Here is a 16,301-nt window from a genome sequence, read left to right as displayed (position 1 = left end):
GAAGAAGATAAAATATATGAAAAATAAAGCCACTAATCAGGGAACAGCCCTGGGATCTCCTGCTGGGTTTAAACACACTCACGTGGTGGATTTGTTTATTTTTTTTTTAATTAGGGAGGCTGTTTTTATATTAACAGCATTTCAGATTAAAAATTAACTCATGTTCAAAATGGTTGATCATGCAGACTTTGGGGTGTTAATTAAAGATTATGTCACCATGAAATGACGAGCTTTTTCCTCCGTGCCTAGTCTCCTGTACAGAACAGAATGCATTCAGCTTGTCAAATTTACATACGTTTTCGATCGCTACAGTGTGACTCTGCAGTGCTGTGCTGTATGTTTGTAAGTTTTCTCCCCAACAAACACAACAATGGCTACGAAACATTTTGAACCATCAAAGGCAACTGCGGTACCACCCATAAGGCAGAGGAAGGAACCATCGCACAAAAGGTTGGACTTCCGGACATGCTAAAGGAAGGTAGAAGTTACCGTATTTTCCGGATTATAAGGCACACCGGATTATAAGGCACGTTAAGCGAAACAAAACAGATAAGTCAAACTTAACTCATTCTTCTTGCTTTCTCTACTTGATTCATTGATGTTGAATTCTCTGGCAGCCGCTCTATTCACGTTCTGCACCTGAAACAGGGTTTGATCTTTGGTTTCATTCTATAATACTGGACTTATTTTTCTACAAAGGTTTGAACTTTGAGGGTGTTTAAACAAGAGAGAAAAGTGTGAAAATGTTCATGCCTGTCTGAGAAAAGTGTATGAAGTGTGTAGTGAGGGGTTTTTACAGCTTAAAACATCTATAATAATTTTTTTTTAAAAGCTGACTACTTTGCGGATTTGACCTATCTCAGGTTATTTTTTAGAACATAACTCCTACAATAAACGAAGGACCACTGTACACCTTTATTTTGTTTTATGGGCTCTGGGTTACTCATGTTTAAAAGAATGATTAAGAGACCAAAGACGGCCATATATAATTGTGCAAAGGACATGTATTCTGTGGCTGCTGCCTCTTTGAAACTTTTCCTGCATGATGATGCTTGATGATTGTGAGTTCATTAAAACTTTAAACCCACAAGGCTGTAAAAACTGGAGCCATGGTGTAATGGTATTTCATATTTCATTGGGATTTTCTTTTTTATATGCATGTGTTTTGAACTTGTCTCACCTCAAGGACTCTAAGAAGCCCCAAAGTGTGTGCAAGTTTTAAGGATCTGCTGATATTCTTCTTCTGCCACAACAATGTCCACGCTGAAGCCAACCACCATGCTGCCAGCTATCTGTGACAATGCTGCCACAGCCTGCTCGGGCACAGACTGCCTTGTTCCTCCCAGTAACTTCAATGCCATCCTGGGAGTAGTGATGAGCACGGTGCTCACCATCATGCTCGCAATGGTCATGTTCGCCATGGGCTGCAGAGTGGAGGCTGCAAAGCTGTGGGGCCACATTAAGAAGCCATGGGGCATTATCATTGGCTTCCTCTGCCAGTTTGGCATTATGCCTTTCACAGCTTTTGCCTTGTCACTGGCTTTTGGGGTCCAGGCTGTGCAGGCAGTGGTCATCATCATCATGGGCTGCTGTCCAGGTGGCTCAATCTCCAACATCATCTGCTACTGGTTGGAAGGAGACATGGACCTCAGGTGAGACCTTGGGCAGGTTCATTGCTATTTTTTCTTTTTCCCTTTATGTTAAAGAGCAGACTTCTCTGAGCCTTTTTCAGCTGGTGGTTTCTCCCTGTTAAAAAAGGAACCTTCTTTTTTCCCTACTATCACCAAGTGCTGCTCTTAGAGGACCACTATGTCTACTCTATGATAACTATTTGTTTCTCTTGTGTATGTAAACTAAATAGAATATTTTCATGTTTTTTGGATCCCAGAACACTCTTAAGCTATTTTAAGGAAGACTTTCTTGTTGTGTAGCTACCTGGCAGGAGAACAACAGAATTAATGTATTACAAGTTTTTATTGGTCTAGAGTTTTATTTACATTTATTCAATGTTAATGCACTATTTAAATAAAACAGATTGTGTTAGTGTGTATAAGCACAGCTAGGGACAAATGCAGGAAACTCATCAGTGTCCAAATCCTTCGCTCCTCAGTCTCAGTATGACAGCCTGCTCCTCTCTCCTGGCCTTGGGGATGATGCCTCTCTGTCTTTTAATCTACACCAGTGTATGGACATCCAGTGACACCATCAAGATCCCGTATGACAGTATCGGTAAGGAAAGCTTTCAAAGAACTGAAACACCTTAAATAATTTCAAACAAGTGCTCTCAATAATGTGTATTATCAGGATGTAACTGTGAATGCTGTTCCTGCCTCTAAGGTAACCTTTTTATAATCTACTTTTTTGCATCCTCAGGTATCACACTGGCAGCCCTAATCATCCCGATCGGTGTGGGAATGTACGTAAAGCACAGGTGGCCTGAGATGGCAAAAAAGATCCTGAAGGTAGGAATGCTCTACAGTTTATTGAATATAATTCTACAGGTTTAATGTTTTCACTTATAACATCTTGTGCCTCTGTGACATGTTTCTTTTTAGAAATAGCATTTCCATCATACATACTGGGGGGATGTGATATTTCCATTTTACAGTGCCGAACCAGTTAAATCACCTGGACTGGGTTTTAATGGAGTGTTTATGTTGTGCACAGGTTGGATCCATTGTTGGCTTGGTTCTCATTGTTATTATAGCTGTGATTGGAGGAGTCCTCTACCAGTCGTCCTGGACCATTGCTCCCTCCCTGTGGATAATTGGCACCATCTACCCCTTTATTGGATTGAGCCTTGGGTTCTTCCTGGCTCGCTTTGTGGGTCAACCCTGGTACAGGTGAGGTGACAGCAAAATGTTTCTGACACAGCTACATTCAAGTTTGACTTATTGATGAGGTTCGTCATTGTTCCTTTATTTGTTCAGATGTCGAACCATTGCACTGGAGACAGGTATCCAGAATGTCCAGTTGTGCAGCACTATCGTCCAGCTGTCCTTCAGCCCAGAGGAGCTGGAAACCATGCTTGCCTTCCCCCTCATATACAGCATCTTCCAGCTCGTGTCAGCACTCGTCTTTGTGGGATGTAAGACCTTAAAACAAACAACACATACATTGGCCATTTTCTCCTGCATCGCTTGACTTTTTTTTAGTTCTTGGTCAGTGAATGCAGCTTCCTTATTTTCCTTCTTTTCCTCCATTGTGATGTTTTTTTGCTGTGTTGAGTCAACAGATTGAGCCAGGTGCTGTGCCATATAAGGATTAAATATTTAACCCAAGTTTAACCAGTAATAGAGTTGCAGCATGCTTCATGCTTCTCTGGTGGTTTATCTGTGTCAGAGATCAAGTATCATAACACCTATGACAGCAGCGGTGATGCCCAACTAGCTGCCACACAAATATCAGCTACAGGTACCCCTTTAAAAAGGGCCAAAGGGGCTGCCATTCCCTGATGGAATGAGCTCTCACTCCCTGGGGCAAAGCAAGACCTTTGGTGCTGTACGCCAGTGAGCTCATCTTTGTGGGATGTAAGACCTTAAAACACACGACATATACATTGGCCATTTCCTCCTGCATCACTGGACTTTTTTCAATTCTTGGTCAGTGAATCCTTATTTTCCTTCTTTTCCTCCATTGTGATGTTTTTTTGCTGTGTCGAGTCAACAGTTTGAGCCAGGTGTTGTGCCATATAAGGATTAAATGTTTAACCCAAGTTTAACCAGTCACAGAATTGCAGCGTGCTTCATGTTGTTTCAGTGGTTTGCCTGTGTCAGCTATAAAGTAGAGTTGGTACGATACCACTTTTTTATGTCCGATACCGATATCATAAATTTGGATATCTGCCGATACCGATATGAATCCGATATAGTGTGTTTTTTAAACAAAAAAACTGTTTTTTAATATCGTGCTGCTTTTTGTATAAGTTCATACTCAAGTTAAAAAACAAACACTAAAGCTATTCTGTTATACCTGCATGCAAAAAATACACTGCACCCAAAACATTTCATAGTTCAGCAAAACTGATCAATCTAACAAACTTAAACCTACTCTATCCTTCCTATTCTGGTATTTTAAAGAGTAAGCAACCTAACTAATAGGGTTCTAAAACTCCCAGCAAAAAATAAATAAATAAATAAATAAAATAGGGAACCACCCACCCTCCACCTCATGATGCTTAATCGACGTAATCAACTTTAATTTGATGCAGTGTGAAAAGAAAATGAAAAATGCACAGAAATAAATTATTTTCCAAAAATAATTAAATAGATTCAACATCTTTCTTCAACAGAATTGCAGACTGCACAGATTGTACCTTCCCAAAAAAAAAAGTACTAGCTTACTGGGGTATATTAGACTTAATAGTTGCTATATATAGTAATGGACTTCTATACATTTTACATCAGATTAAAATAATTATTTATTAAAAGCTAGATATTTTAAATGAGAATAAGAAAGAAAAGTATGTCTTTGTGCCCCGTTTTCCTTGTTAATGCCCTATCGGCCCCCTGGCAAAACTTTGCTAGATCTGCCCCGGCTGCATAGAAAAAGATCCTGGTGTAGAACATAAATAAATTCCAACAACAGCTTATCAAGCTTAAACGTGCTGCTGTTGTTCAGACCCTGGTTTCCTCATTCTCATAACTTCTTGGAGATGAAATGCCGGATTGCTAGCTAGGCTACAAATACACACAGCTGCTCTATCACGTGACAAGCACTGCTGCAACGTGCTACGGTTATGAGCCGAGTTACGCCGTGTGGCAAGTTTTGTGAGGTGCTTTCGTGATATTTAATGGATCGGATTACATTTTTTAAATTTTTCTCCGATATCCGATCCAGTGATTTACGTCAGTATCGGACGGATACCGATACGTAATATCGGATCAGTCCATCTCTACTATAAAGTATCGTAATATCCATGTCAGCACATAGTTTGAATATTTTTTCCACCAGTTTCTTTCGGGAAAATTGGGAAAATGGATGACTTTACCTCACAGTCTTATTACTATTTCTTTGACCATTGAATTGTCTAACTGTGAAAGCAAATTACATAAAGGGGGATGCTGCTTAGAATTCAAGGGCACCAGTCAAGGTTAATTCAAGTGTTTCCCAAGAGGTGTCCAGGTGTGCCAGGGACTTTGTGTAAACCAAGCATCATTTTGTAACAGAAAAAAAAGTAATGTAAGAAATTGAATTTGACTATATTATTGACTGACGCATTTAAAGCTGTGATTGAGGAGAGCATTGGAGAATGGCGGAGAAGATGAAGAAAAGCACCCCCAAAATCACCTACAAAAGCTACCTGTCTTTAGAAACTTCCTCGCATGAAGTAATTAGCAGCAGCTTTACAACCTGAGACTCCTGAATGGCAATGACTTTTCACAACTTCCTGCAACAGTGTGTAAAATAACAGCTCAAATAGACGTTGAGAGGATTAAGTGACATGAGAGGACGATATATATGTTATAGGTTTACCTAGGCAACTGATATCTGAAATATCCAGTAGCAATTAACATCAGAGATGTTAATGGTCATTAGCCCAACTGTGGCATTTGTTGGCAGGAATTAACTAAACATTCTCCTGAGAGAAATACTGGCTTTTGTAAAACAGTGGTGGATTTGAACCAGAAGAAGCAGGAACAATGCACTCTCAATAAGAGGTATTGTTCAACACCGCTTTCTCGGGTCTGCTTACTGTGTCTCGCCATGCATGCAGACATCTTTAGCATTACTTTTTTTTTTTTTTTGCCTGTCCCATTTGGTTCTTTAGCCATCAGAATTGTTGTATGAAGACCAACGAGGATACCCAATGGATGCATCTTTAGCATTACTGCACTGAAGCTCTAACACCTATGAAAAACTTTAAGAAGTGCAACATCTTCATGAGTTTTTATGTCACCTAGGAGATCTTTTGTTTTGTGGTATTTTTTGCTTGCTGGTTTTTTTTTTTCATCCCTAACTTATTCCTTTCACTTCAGGTTAAAACAAACCTCCTGCACATTTACCAGTGACGAAATGGACCTTCCACAGTCCCACTTATGCCATACCCCAGTGCATCTCGGAACACATTCAAAGGACAGAATTTGCTTAAATTAGCAATTCCTGTGTGTTTGAGAAGATGGTGCTACTTAATGTCACAGACGTGAGAATAGGCTTGCATTAAAATAGGTTTTCGTGTGAAAATGTGCAGTGAGGGAATGAATGAAAGTTATAGTTCACATTGTCTAAAATGACATACAGGGCATCTTCTGCAGAATACCTTGAAATTTTGAATTCTGTCTGTCCTGTGCACCAAACATTTGAGAACCACTGGTTTACAGTGTATGGAAGATGCTCACTTATACTTGAAACTGAACAGAAAAGAAAACATGGGAGGCTTCAAATTTTCTTGTTATGGCATCTTGCATAGAAGTCCTGTTTATTCCACTTTTAAAGGTTTTGTCCAAAGGTCTTTGCTCACTGGTTCTGAATCAATGGTTTGTTTCCTGTCCAGGCTTCCAGCTTTATAAAAGATTTTGTGGCGGCTCGTCTACAAACAGTGACGCTACATACTTGGAAGGTCAGAACGCTGATGTAGAAGAGCAAAAGCACTGCCCACAGGAAAATGGTGGCTTTGAGGGCGATGAGAGCAACAACACGGATGTGAAGGATAAAAGCACTGACAAAAGCACTGCGCTGTGATATTGCAGCTCTGAAAACCAGAGACTTTGGATTGTTGGTATGAGCAATAACAACTGCATCAGTGATCACAGCATTTGGACTCTACTGTGAAGACACACTGCACTCTGCAGGCTGTATGTGCACCACACTAAACCATTTGGAAAAGTTTTAGCTGAACAGGGTTGCACAAATTTCTTCCCCGGGACAGTCAGTATCTAACTTCAAGTGGGAACGTGGTGGGGACCAACTGCTGAATTATGTGTTATTTACTTTTATTCATATCTAAATATTTAGAACCACTTTGCCTGTACATTGTTAGACATGTGTCTTAATCAGTGCTTCAGTGATTGTAAACAGGGTGTTTGGGGTTTTTTGTAAGGTGACAGCCATAATTTATTTCATATTAATGTTATTTCAATAGCAACAAGAACACAGTGATGACAACAAAGAACAAAATGTGATATAATGATGTAGTTACAGCTTAAGAGAAATCTATGTGAGATCCAGTCATGTCAATGTAAAGCTGTTAGCATGAATTAACTGTGTAACAGCTCCATAAAAGTAGCAGTAGTAGTTAAACAGATTTTTATTATTACTATTTTGGTTATTTATTGTTAATTATTATTTTATTATTAAAATTGGTCAGTAAATCCTGTGGTTAGTTGTTGAGTGAGGAAGTAGCTAAAAGCCAAGTGTGAATGATTGAAATAATAATTTAATAGTCATACATAAATGGTTAATAAGAATGTAATCAGTCTTTGAAAGTCTGGGGTTTCAGTGATCAGTTTTTCTGTCCATACTCAAGCATCAGACTTTGAAATCAACATATTCACACTTTAATGCATGAGTCTGCTGTACTGCAAAGGGACTTTGTTTAATGAAGCAATTACAGTTTAATTTCATTTACTTGGACATTTTTTTTAAATGATGAACACAAACAGTTTTTAATGAATACATTTCTGTTCTCAGTTGTGTAGTTATAAATAAAGATTATTTGCATGTTATTGTTTTTGTGCAGTTGTTCCAATGTCCTTTGTCTTATTTAAAAAAAAAAAAAAAAGACTAAAGCTTGTCTTTGACCGTAGTGTGGTAAAATGTGAACAGCTGCACGTAGTCTTGGTTCAAGGTCACAATCATAATGTTATGTAAATAAATAGTCACCAAGTAGTCATGCTAAATGACGGTGGATACTAAGAAGACTGTTGAACAACAAATGCAACCCATGGAAAACAATAAAGGACAAGATAATTATGGCTGGAGTTATTGGATTATGTCAAGTTTCATTCATAACAGTGGCACTGTGTCACCCCTGCCATCTAACACCTCAGTTGCTTCAAGCATAGGCTTAGCATCTACAAATTCAATTTTTCAATTCAATTTTATTTATATAGCGCCAAATCACAACAAAAGTCGCCTCAAGGCGCTTCATAGATACAGAGAAAAACCCAAAAATCATATGACCCCCTATGAGCAAGCACTTTGGCGACAGTGGGAAGGAAAAACTCTCTTTTAACAGGAAGAAACCTCCAGCAGACCAGGCTCAGGGAGGGGCGGGGCCATCTGGTGCGACCGGTTGGGGTGAGAGAAGGAAGACAGGATAAAAGACATGCTGTGGAAGAGAGGCAGAGGTTAATAACAGATATGATTCAATGCAGAGAGGTCTATTAACACATAGTGAGTGAGAAAGGTGACTGGAAAGGAAAAACTCAATGCATCATGGGAATCCCCCGGCAGCCTACGTCTATTGCAGCAATAACTAAGGGAGGATTCAGGGTCACCTGGTCCAGCCCTAACTATATGCTTTAGCAAAAAGGAAAGTTTTAAGCCTAATCTTAAAAGTAGAGATAGTGTCTGTCTCCCGAATCCAAACTGGAAGCTGGTTCCACAGAAGAGGGGCCTGAAAACTGAAGGCTCTCCCTCCGTTTCTACTTTTAAATACTCTAGGAACAACAAGTAGGCCTGCAGTGCAGGAGCGAAGTGCTCTAATAGAGTGATATGGTACTACAAGGTCATTAAGATAAAATGGGGCCTGATTATTTAAGACCTTGTACTCTACCACAGAGCGAGCAAACACCAAGTGACAGCGCCGACTACTTTGCGGATTTGACCTATCTCAGGTTATTTTTTAGAACATAACTCCTACAATAAACGAAGGACCACTGTACACCTTTATTTTGTTTTATGGGCTCTGGGTTACTCATGTTTAAAAGAATGATTAAGAGACCAAAGACGGCCATATATAATTGTGCAAAGGACATGTATTCTGTGGCTGCTGCCTCTTTGAAACTTTTCCTGCATGATGATGCTTGATGATTGTGAGTTCATTAAAACTTTAAAACCCACAAGGCTGCAAAAACTGGAGCCATGGTGTAATGGTATTTCATATTTCATTGGGATTTTCTTTTTTATATGCATGTGTTTTGAACGCTGACCCCATAAAACATAGACTATTGGTTAATTTTTTATCTTTCCGCCCAATTTTATTTGGCTTTTAAACCGTGGGCATAAAGGGCAGTGATCCAAGCTCACTCCATCTCTTTGTCACATCCATTTTCCTGGACAGGTGGTGAAACTGGACTTGTCTCACCTCAAGGACTCTAAGAAGCCCCAAAGTGTGTGCAAGTTTTAAGGATCTGCTGATATTCTTCTTCTGCAACAACAATGTCCACGCTGAAGCCAACCACCATGCTGCCAGCTATCTGTGACAATGCTGCCACAGCCTGCTCGGGCACAGACTGCCTTGTTCCTCCCAGTAACTTCAATGCCATCCTGGGAGTAGTGATGAGCACGGTGCTCACCATCATGCTCGCAATGGTCATGTTCGCCATGGGCTGCACAGTGGAGGCTGCAAAGCTGTGGGGCCACATTAAGAAGCCATGGGGCATTATCATTGGCTTCCTCTGCCAGTTTGGCATTATGCCTTTCACAGCTTTTGCCTTGTCACTGGCTTTTGGGGTCCAGGCTGTGCAGGCAGTGGTCATCATCATCATGGGCTGCTGTCCAGGTGGCTCAAACTCCAACATCATCTGCTACTGGTTGGATGGAGACATGGACCTCAGGTGAGACTTTGGGCAGGTTCATTGCTATTTTTTCTTTTTCCCTTAATGTTAAAGAGCAGACTTCTCTGAGCCTTTTTCAGCTGGTGGTTTCTCCCTGTTAAAAAAGGAACCTTCTTTTTTCCCTACTATCACCAAGTGCTGCTCTTAGAGGACCACTATGTTTACTCTATGATAACTATTTGTTTCTCTTGTGTATGTAAACTAAATAGAATATTTTCATGTTTTTTGGATCCCAGAACACTCTTAAGCTATTTTAAGGAAGACTTTCTTGTTGTGTAGCTACCTGGCAGGAGAACACAATAGAATTAATGTATTACAAGTTTTTATTGGTCTAGAGTTTTATTTACATTTATTCAATGTTAATGCACTATTTAAATAAAACAAATTGTGTTAGTGTGTTTAAGCACAGCTAGGGACAAATGCAGGAAACTCATCTGTGTCCAAATCCTTCGCTCCTCAGTCTCAGTATGACAGCCTGCTCCTCTCTCCTGGCCTTGGGGATGATGCCTCTCTGTCTTTTAATCTACACCAGTGTATGGACATCCAGTGACACCATCAAGATCCCGTATGACAGTATCGGTAAGGAAAGCTTTCAAAGAACTGAAACACCTTAAATAATTTCAAACAAGTGCTCTCAATAATGTGTATTATCAGGATGTAACTGTGAATGCTGTTCCTGCCTCTAAGGTAACCTTTTTATAATCTACTTTTTTGCATCCTCAGGTATCACACTGGCAGCCCTAATCATCCCGATCGGTGTGGGAATGTACGTAAAGCACAGGTGGCCTGAGATGGCAAAAAAGATCCTGAAGGTAGGAATGCTCTACAGTTTATTGAATATAATTCTACAGGTTTAATGTTTTCACTTATAACATCTTGTGCCTGTGTGACATGTTTCTTTTTAGAAATAGCATGTCTACGAGAATATTATTGTGCAGCTCAGTTAAGACCGCTGATTTGTCTCTGTTGTCCAAACTACACCGCCGGATGGAAAGATGTTGAAGGAACAATAGTAAAAGAAATACCAGTTTCAGCTTTAATATCGGACATAAAATTGCAGAATAAAATACATATGGCAGATAAACCTATACTACAAATAATGATATCAGCTTGGAAAGAAGTAATAAAAATTGGTGGTTTGGAAAATGCCTCTAAGGTTTTAAGATGGTGTGCATATGATTCAGATTTTACTCCAAATCAATATGATAATAGATTCAAAAACTGGATTTCAAAAGGTATAACCAATTATTATTCATTTGTCCATAAGGGTGCATTTCAAAGCTTTGAATCTTTAAGGAGTAAACATGACTTGGGATCTGATGATTTTTTTAGATATCTACAGATCAGAAATTATTTTAATCAAAACTTAAAAGTGAACCTAAACGAATTACAATTTGTAGAAACATTCTTATTACTAACCAAATCTGAAGTGCAAAGTAAAATTATTTCTAAATTATATAACAGCATCCGGCGGTGTAAAAACGACAGCACTCTGTATATTAAAGCGAAGTGGGAAAAGGAGGATAATTTGACAATTACAGAGAAGTGTTGGGCTCACGCATGCAAGATACAGTGAGCTACCACTGGGTCTAATGTTTGGCGTGAATTTTGCTGGAAAAGCATTATGAGATTTTTCATTACCCCTGCTCAACAAAGATATCGAGGAATTGGTGATAAATGTTGGAGATGTGGGGGAGATGGAGCTAACCATTTCCACATCTTTTGGGACTGTAAAGATATTCGCCAGTATTGGTCTCTAATCCATGATCATTTACGTGTTTTTTCATTTGTTTTTCCTTCAACTTTTGAGACCATGTTTTTGTGCAATGCACCAGTGGATAAACTGAATTCCAACGACAGAAGACTCCTGTATATCCTTCTGGCCGCAAGTAAAAAGCCTCTTACGAGAAGATGGCTTAAGCCTGAACCACCAACGATAGAAGACTGGATACATTCTGTACAAGAGATCTATACGATGGAAAAAGTGTCATTTTCTCTTAAACTTCAGAGGGATACCTTCTACGGAATATGGTCTAAATGGAACGACTATGTTAAGCATATGAGGTGTGATTTTGTGTATGATGTTACAACCCTGAGTTCTACGTAAACCTACCTGCCCTGCTGCCTCCTAACCCTAGGTTTTTTGTTTGTTTGTTTGTTTGTTTGTTTGTTGTTGTTTTGTTTTGTTTTTTGGGGGGGGTGTTTTTGTTTGTTTGTTTGTTTTGTTTTTTCAGAAAAGAAGAAGAAAAAAAAAAGAAATAGCATTTCCATCATACATACTGGGGGGATGTGATATTTCCATTTTACAGTGCCGAACCAGTTAAATCACCTGGACTGGGTTTTAATGGAGTGTTTATGTTGTGCACAGGTTGGATCCATTGTTGGCTTGGTTCTCATTATTATTATAGCTGTGATTGGAGGAGTCCTCTACCAGTCGTCCTGGACCATTGCTCCCTCCCTGTGGATAATTGGCACCATCTACCCCTTTATTGGATTGAGCCTTGGGTTCTTCCTGGCTCGCTTTGTGGGTCAACCCTGGTACAGGTGAGGTGACAGCAAAATGTTTCTGACACAGCTACATTCAAGTTTGACTTATTGATGAGGTTCGTCATTGTTCCTTTATTTGTTCAGATGTCGAACCATTGCACTGGAGACAGGTATCCAGAATGCCCAGTTGTGCAGCACTATCGTCCAACTGTCCTTCACCCCAGAGGAGCTGGAAAAGATGTTTGCCTTCCCCCTCATCTACAGCATCTTCCAGCTCGTGTCAGCACTCATTTTTGTGGGAGGTAAGACCTTAAAACAAACAACACATACATTGGCCATTTTCTCCTGCATCGCTTGACTTTTTTTTAGTTCTTGGTCAGTGAATGCAGCTTCCTTATTTTCCTTCTTTTCCTCCATTGTGATGTTTTTTTGCTGTGTCGAGTCAACAGATTGAGCCAGGTGCTGTGCCATATAAGGATTAAATATTTAACCCAAGTTTAAAGAGTAACAGAATTGCAGTGTGCTTCATGTTGTTTCAGTGGTTTGCCTGTGTCAGCTATAAAGTATCGTAATATCCATGTCAGCACATAGTTTGAATATTTTTTCCACCAGTTTCTTTCGGGAAAATTGGGAAAATGGATGACTTTACCTCACAGTCTTATTACTATTTCTTTGACCATTGAATTGTCTAACTGTGAAAGCAAATTACATAAAGGGGGATGCTGCTTAGAATTCAAGGGCACCAGTCAAGGTTAATTCAAGTGTTTCCCAAGAGGTGTCCAGGTGTGCCAGGGACTTTGTGTAAACCAAGCATCATTTTGTAACAGAAAAAAAAGTAATGTAAGAAATTGAATTTGACTATATTATTGACTGACGCATTTAAAGCTGTGATTGAGGAGAGCATTGGAGAATGGCGGAGAAGATGAAGAAAAGCACCCCCAAAATCACCTACAAAAGCTACCTGTCTTTAGAAACTTCCTCGCATGAAGTAATTAGCAGCAGCTTTACAACCTGAGACTCCTGAATGGCAATGACTTTTCACAACTTCCTGCAACAGTGTAAAATAACAGCTCAAATAGACGTTGAGAGGATTATAAGTGACATGAGAGGACGATATATATGTTATAGGGTTACCTAGGCAACTGATATCTGAAATATCCAGTAGCAACCAACTGTCAGGTAAAAAGCCTTATGGCTTTAGTTGGATCAGAGATGTTAATGGTCATTAGCCCAACTGTGGCATTTGTTGGCAGGAATTAACTAAACATTCTCCTGAGAGAAATACTGGCTTTTGTAAAACAGTGCTGGACTTGAACCAGAAGAAGCAGGAACAATGCACTCTCAATAAGAGGTATTGTTCAACACCGCTTTCTCGGGTCTGCTTACTGTGTCTCGCCATGCATGCAGACATCTTTAGCATTACTTTTTTTTTTTTTTTGCCTGTCCCATTTGGTTCTTTAGCCATCAGAATTGTTGTATGAAGACCAACGAGGATACCCAATGGATGCATCTTTAGCATTACTGCACTGAAGCTCTAACACCTATGAAAAACTTTAAGAAGTGCAACATCTTCATGAGTTTTTATGTCACCTAGGAGATCTTTTGTTTTGTGGTATTTTTTGCTTGCTGGTTTTTTTTTCATCCCTAACTTATTCCTTTCACTTCAGGTTAAAACAAACCTCCTGCACATTTACCAGTGACGAAATGGACCTTCCACAGTCCCACTAATGCCATACCCCAGTGCATCTCGGAACACATTCAAAGGACAGAATTTGCTTAAATTAGCAATTCCTGTGTGTTTGAGAAGATGGTGCTACTTAATGTCACAGACGTGAGAATAGGCTTGCATTAAAATAGGTTTTCGTGTGAAAATGTGCAGTGAGGGAATGAATGAAAGTTATAGTTCACATTGTCTAAAATGACATACAGGGCATCTTCTGCAGAATACCTTGAAATTTTGAATTCTGTCTGTCCTGTGCACCAAACATTTGAGAACCACTGGTTTACAGTGTATCGTAGATGCTCACTTATACTTGAAACTGAACAGAAAGGAAAACATGGGATGCTTCAAATTTTCTTGTTATGGCATCTTGCATAGAAGTCCTGTTTATTCCACTTTTAAAGGTTTTGTCCAAAGGTCTTTGCTCACTGGTTCTGAATCTATGGTTTGTTTCCTGTCCAGGCTTCCAGCTTTATAAAAGATTTTGTGGCGGCTCGTCTACAAACAGTGACGCTACATACTTGGAAGGTCAGAACGCTGATGTAGAAGAGCAAAAGCACCGCCCACAGGAAAATGGTGGCTTTGAGGGCGATGAGAGCAACAACACGGGTGTGAAGGATAAAAGCACTGACAAAAGCACTGCGCTGTGATATTGCAGCTCTGAAAACCAGAGACTTTGGATTGTTGGTATGAGCAATAACAACTGCATCAGTGATCACAGCATTTGGACTCTACTGTGAAGACACACTGCACTCTGCAGGCTGTATGTGCACCACACTAAACCATTTGGAAAAGTTTTAGCTGAACAGGGTTGCACAAATTTCTTCCCCGGGACAGTCAGTATCTAACTTCAAGTGGGAACGTGGTGGGGACCAACTGCTGAATTATGTGTTATTTACTTTTATTCATATCTAAATATTTAGAACCACTTTGCCTGTACATTGTTAGACATGTGTCTTAATCAGTGCTTCAGTGATTGTAAACAGGGTGTTTGGGGTTTTTTGTAAGGTGACAGCCATAATTTATTTCATATTAATGTTATTTCAATAGCAACAAGAACACAGTGATGACAACAAAGAACAAAATGTGATATAATGATGTAGTTACAGCTTAAGAGAAATCTATGTGAGATCCAGTCATGTCAATGTAAAGCTGTTAGCATGAATTAACTGTGTAACAGCTCCATAAAAGTAGCAGTAGTAGTTAAACAGATTTTTATTATTACTATTTTGGTTATTTATTGTTAATTATTATTTTATTATTAAAATTGGTCAGTAAATCCTGTGGTTAGTTGTTGAGTGAGGAAGTAGCTAAAAGCCAAGTGTGAATGATTGAAATAATAATTTAATAGTCATACATAAATGGTTAATAAGAATGTAATCAGTCTTTGAAAGTCTGGGGTTTCAGTGATCAGTTTTTCTGTCCATACTCAAGCATCAGACTTTGAAATCAACATATTCACACTTTAATGTATGAGTCTGCTGTACTGCAAAGGGACTTTGTTTAATGAAGCAATTACAGTTTAATTTCATTTACTTGGACATTTTTTTTAAATGATGAACACAAACAGTTTTTAATGAATACATTTCTGTTCTCAGTTGTGTAGTTATAAATAAAGATTATTTGCATGTTATTGTTTTTGTGCAGTTGTTCCAATGTCCTTTGTCTTATTTAAAAAAAAAAAAAAAAGACTAAAGCTTGTCTTTGACCGTAGTGTGGTAAAATGTGAACAGCTGCACGTAGTCTTGGTTCAAGGTCACAATCATAATGTTATGTAAATAAATAGTCACCAAGTAGTCATGCTAAATGACGGTGGATACTAAGAAGACTGTTGAACAACAAATGCAACCCATGGAAAACAATAAAGGACAAGATAATTATGGCTGGAGTTATTGGATTATGTCAAGTTTCATTCATAACAGTGGCACTGTGTCACCCCTGCCATCTAACACCTCAGTTGCTTCAAGCATAGGCTTAGCATCTACAAATTCAATTTTTCAATTCAATTTTATTTATATAGCGCCAAATCACAACAAAAGTCGCCTCAAGGCGCTTCATAGATACAGAGAAAAACCCAAAAATCATATGACCCCCTATGAGCAAGCACTTTGGCGACAGTGGGAAGGAAAAACTCTCTTTTAACAGGAAGAAACCTCCAGCAGACCAGGCTCAGGGAGGGGCGGGGCCATCTGGTGCGACCGGTTGGGGTGAGAGAAGGAAGACAGGATAAAAGACATGCTGTGGAAGAGAGGCAGAGGTTAATAACAGATATGATTCAATGCAGAGAGGTCTATTAACACATAGTGAGTGAGAAAGGTGACTGGAAAGGAAAAACTCAATGCATCATGGGAATCCCCCGGCAGCCTACGTCTATT

The 16,301-nt window shown here is 39.3% G+C and overlaps 2 protein-coding genes across 4 annotated transcripts; both read left to right on the top strand.

Annotated features, from left to right (window-relative positions):
- The first annotated feature begins 225 nt into the window (after positions 1-225).
- LOC101470249 (ileal sodium/bile acid cotransporter) lies at positions 226-7,919 on the top strand. 3 transcript variants are annotated; one of them, XM_014407632.3, is made up of 7 exons: positions 226-526; positions 1,187-1,652; positions 2,111-2,229; positions 2,374-2,462; positions 2,668-2,843; positions 2,931-3,088; positions 6,494-7,919. In XM_014407632.3, the coding sequence occupies exons 2-7, from the start codon at positions 1,255-1,257 to the stop codon at positions 6,679-6,681; spliced, it is 1,128 nt and encodes a 375-aa protein (XP_014263118.2). In that variant the 5' UTR covers positions 226-526; positions 1,187-1,254; the 3' UTR covers positions 6,682-7,919. The 3 variants fall into 3 exon arrangements, with proteins under 3 accessions (XP_014263118.2, XP_076731323.1, XP_076731321.1); XM_076875208.1 differs by having other exon boundaries at positions 226-549; positions 1,181-1,652; XM_076875206.1 differs by having other exon boundaries at positions 226-1,652.
- Positions 7,920-9,255: 1,336 nt separating this feature from the next.
- Positions 9,256-15,814, top strand: LOC112436198 (ileal sodium/bile acid cotransporter-like). Its single transcript, XM_024805515.2, has 6 exons — positions 9,256-9,719; positions 10,180-10,298; positions 10,443-10,531; positions 12,088-12,263; positions 12,351-12,508; positions 14,389-15,814. The coding sequence occupies exons 1-6, from the start codon at positions 9,322-9,324 to the stop codon at positions 14,574-14,576; spliced, it is 1,128 nt and encodes a 375-aa protein (XP_024661283.2). The 5' UTR covers positions 9,256-9,321; the 3' UTR covers positions 14,577-15,814.
- The last annotated feature ends 487 nt before the right edge of the window (positions 15,815-16,301 follow it).

The sequence above is a fragment of the Maylandia zebra genome, linkage group LG16 (assembly GCF_041146795.1).
Source record: "Maylandia zebra isolate NMK-2024a linkage group LG16, Mzebra_GT3a, whole genome shotgun sequence".
In the NCBI taxonomy this organism is placed as follows: Eukaryota; Metazoa; Chordata; class Actinopteri; order Cichliformes; family Cichlidae; genus Maylandia; species Maylandia zebra.
The sequence above is the reverse complement of the archived record's forward strand: the minus strand, read 5'-3'. Positions and strand labels throughout refer to the sequence as shown.

What these genes read in the sequence shown, in the direction of transcription:
- LOC101470249 (XM_014407632.3), top strand. Translation starts at nt 1,255, where the DNA reads ATGTCCACGCTGAAGCCAACCACCATGCTGCCAGCTATCTGTGACAAT. An exon ending in TGGCAAAAAAGATCCTGAAG is followed by an intron (nt 2,463 to 2,667) that starts GTAGGAATGCTC and finishes TGTTGTGCACAG; the next exon opens with GTTGGATCCATTGTTGGCTT. An exon ending in GTGGGTCAACCCTGGTACAG is followed by an intron (nt 2,844 to 2,930) that starts GTGAGGTGACAG and finishes TTATTTGTTCAG; the next exon opens with ATGTCGAACCATTGCACTGG.
- LOC112436198 (XM_024805515.2), top strand. Translation starts at nt 9,322, where the DNA reads ATGTCCACGCTGAAGCCAACCACCATGCTGCCAGCTATCTGTGACAAT. An exon ending in GATCCCGTATGACAGTATCG is followed by an intron (nt 10,299 to 10,442) that starts GTAAGGAAAGCT and finishes TTGCATCCTCAG; the next exon opens with GTATCACACTGGCAGCCCTA. An exon ending in GTGGGTCAACCCTGGTACAG is followed by an intron (nt 12,264 to 12,350) that starts GTGAGGTGACAG and finishes TTATTTGTTCAG; the next exon opens with ATGTCGAACCATTGCACTGG.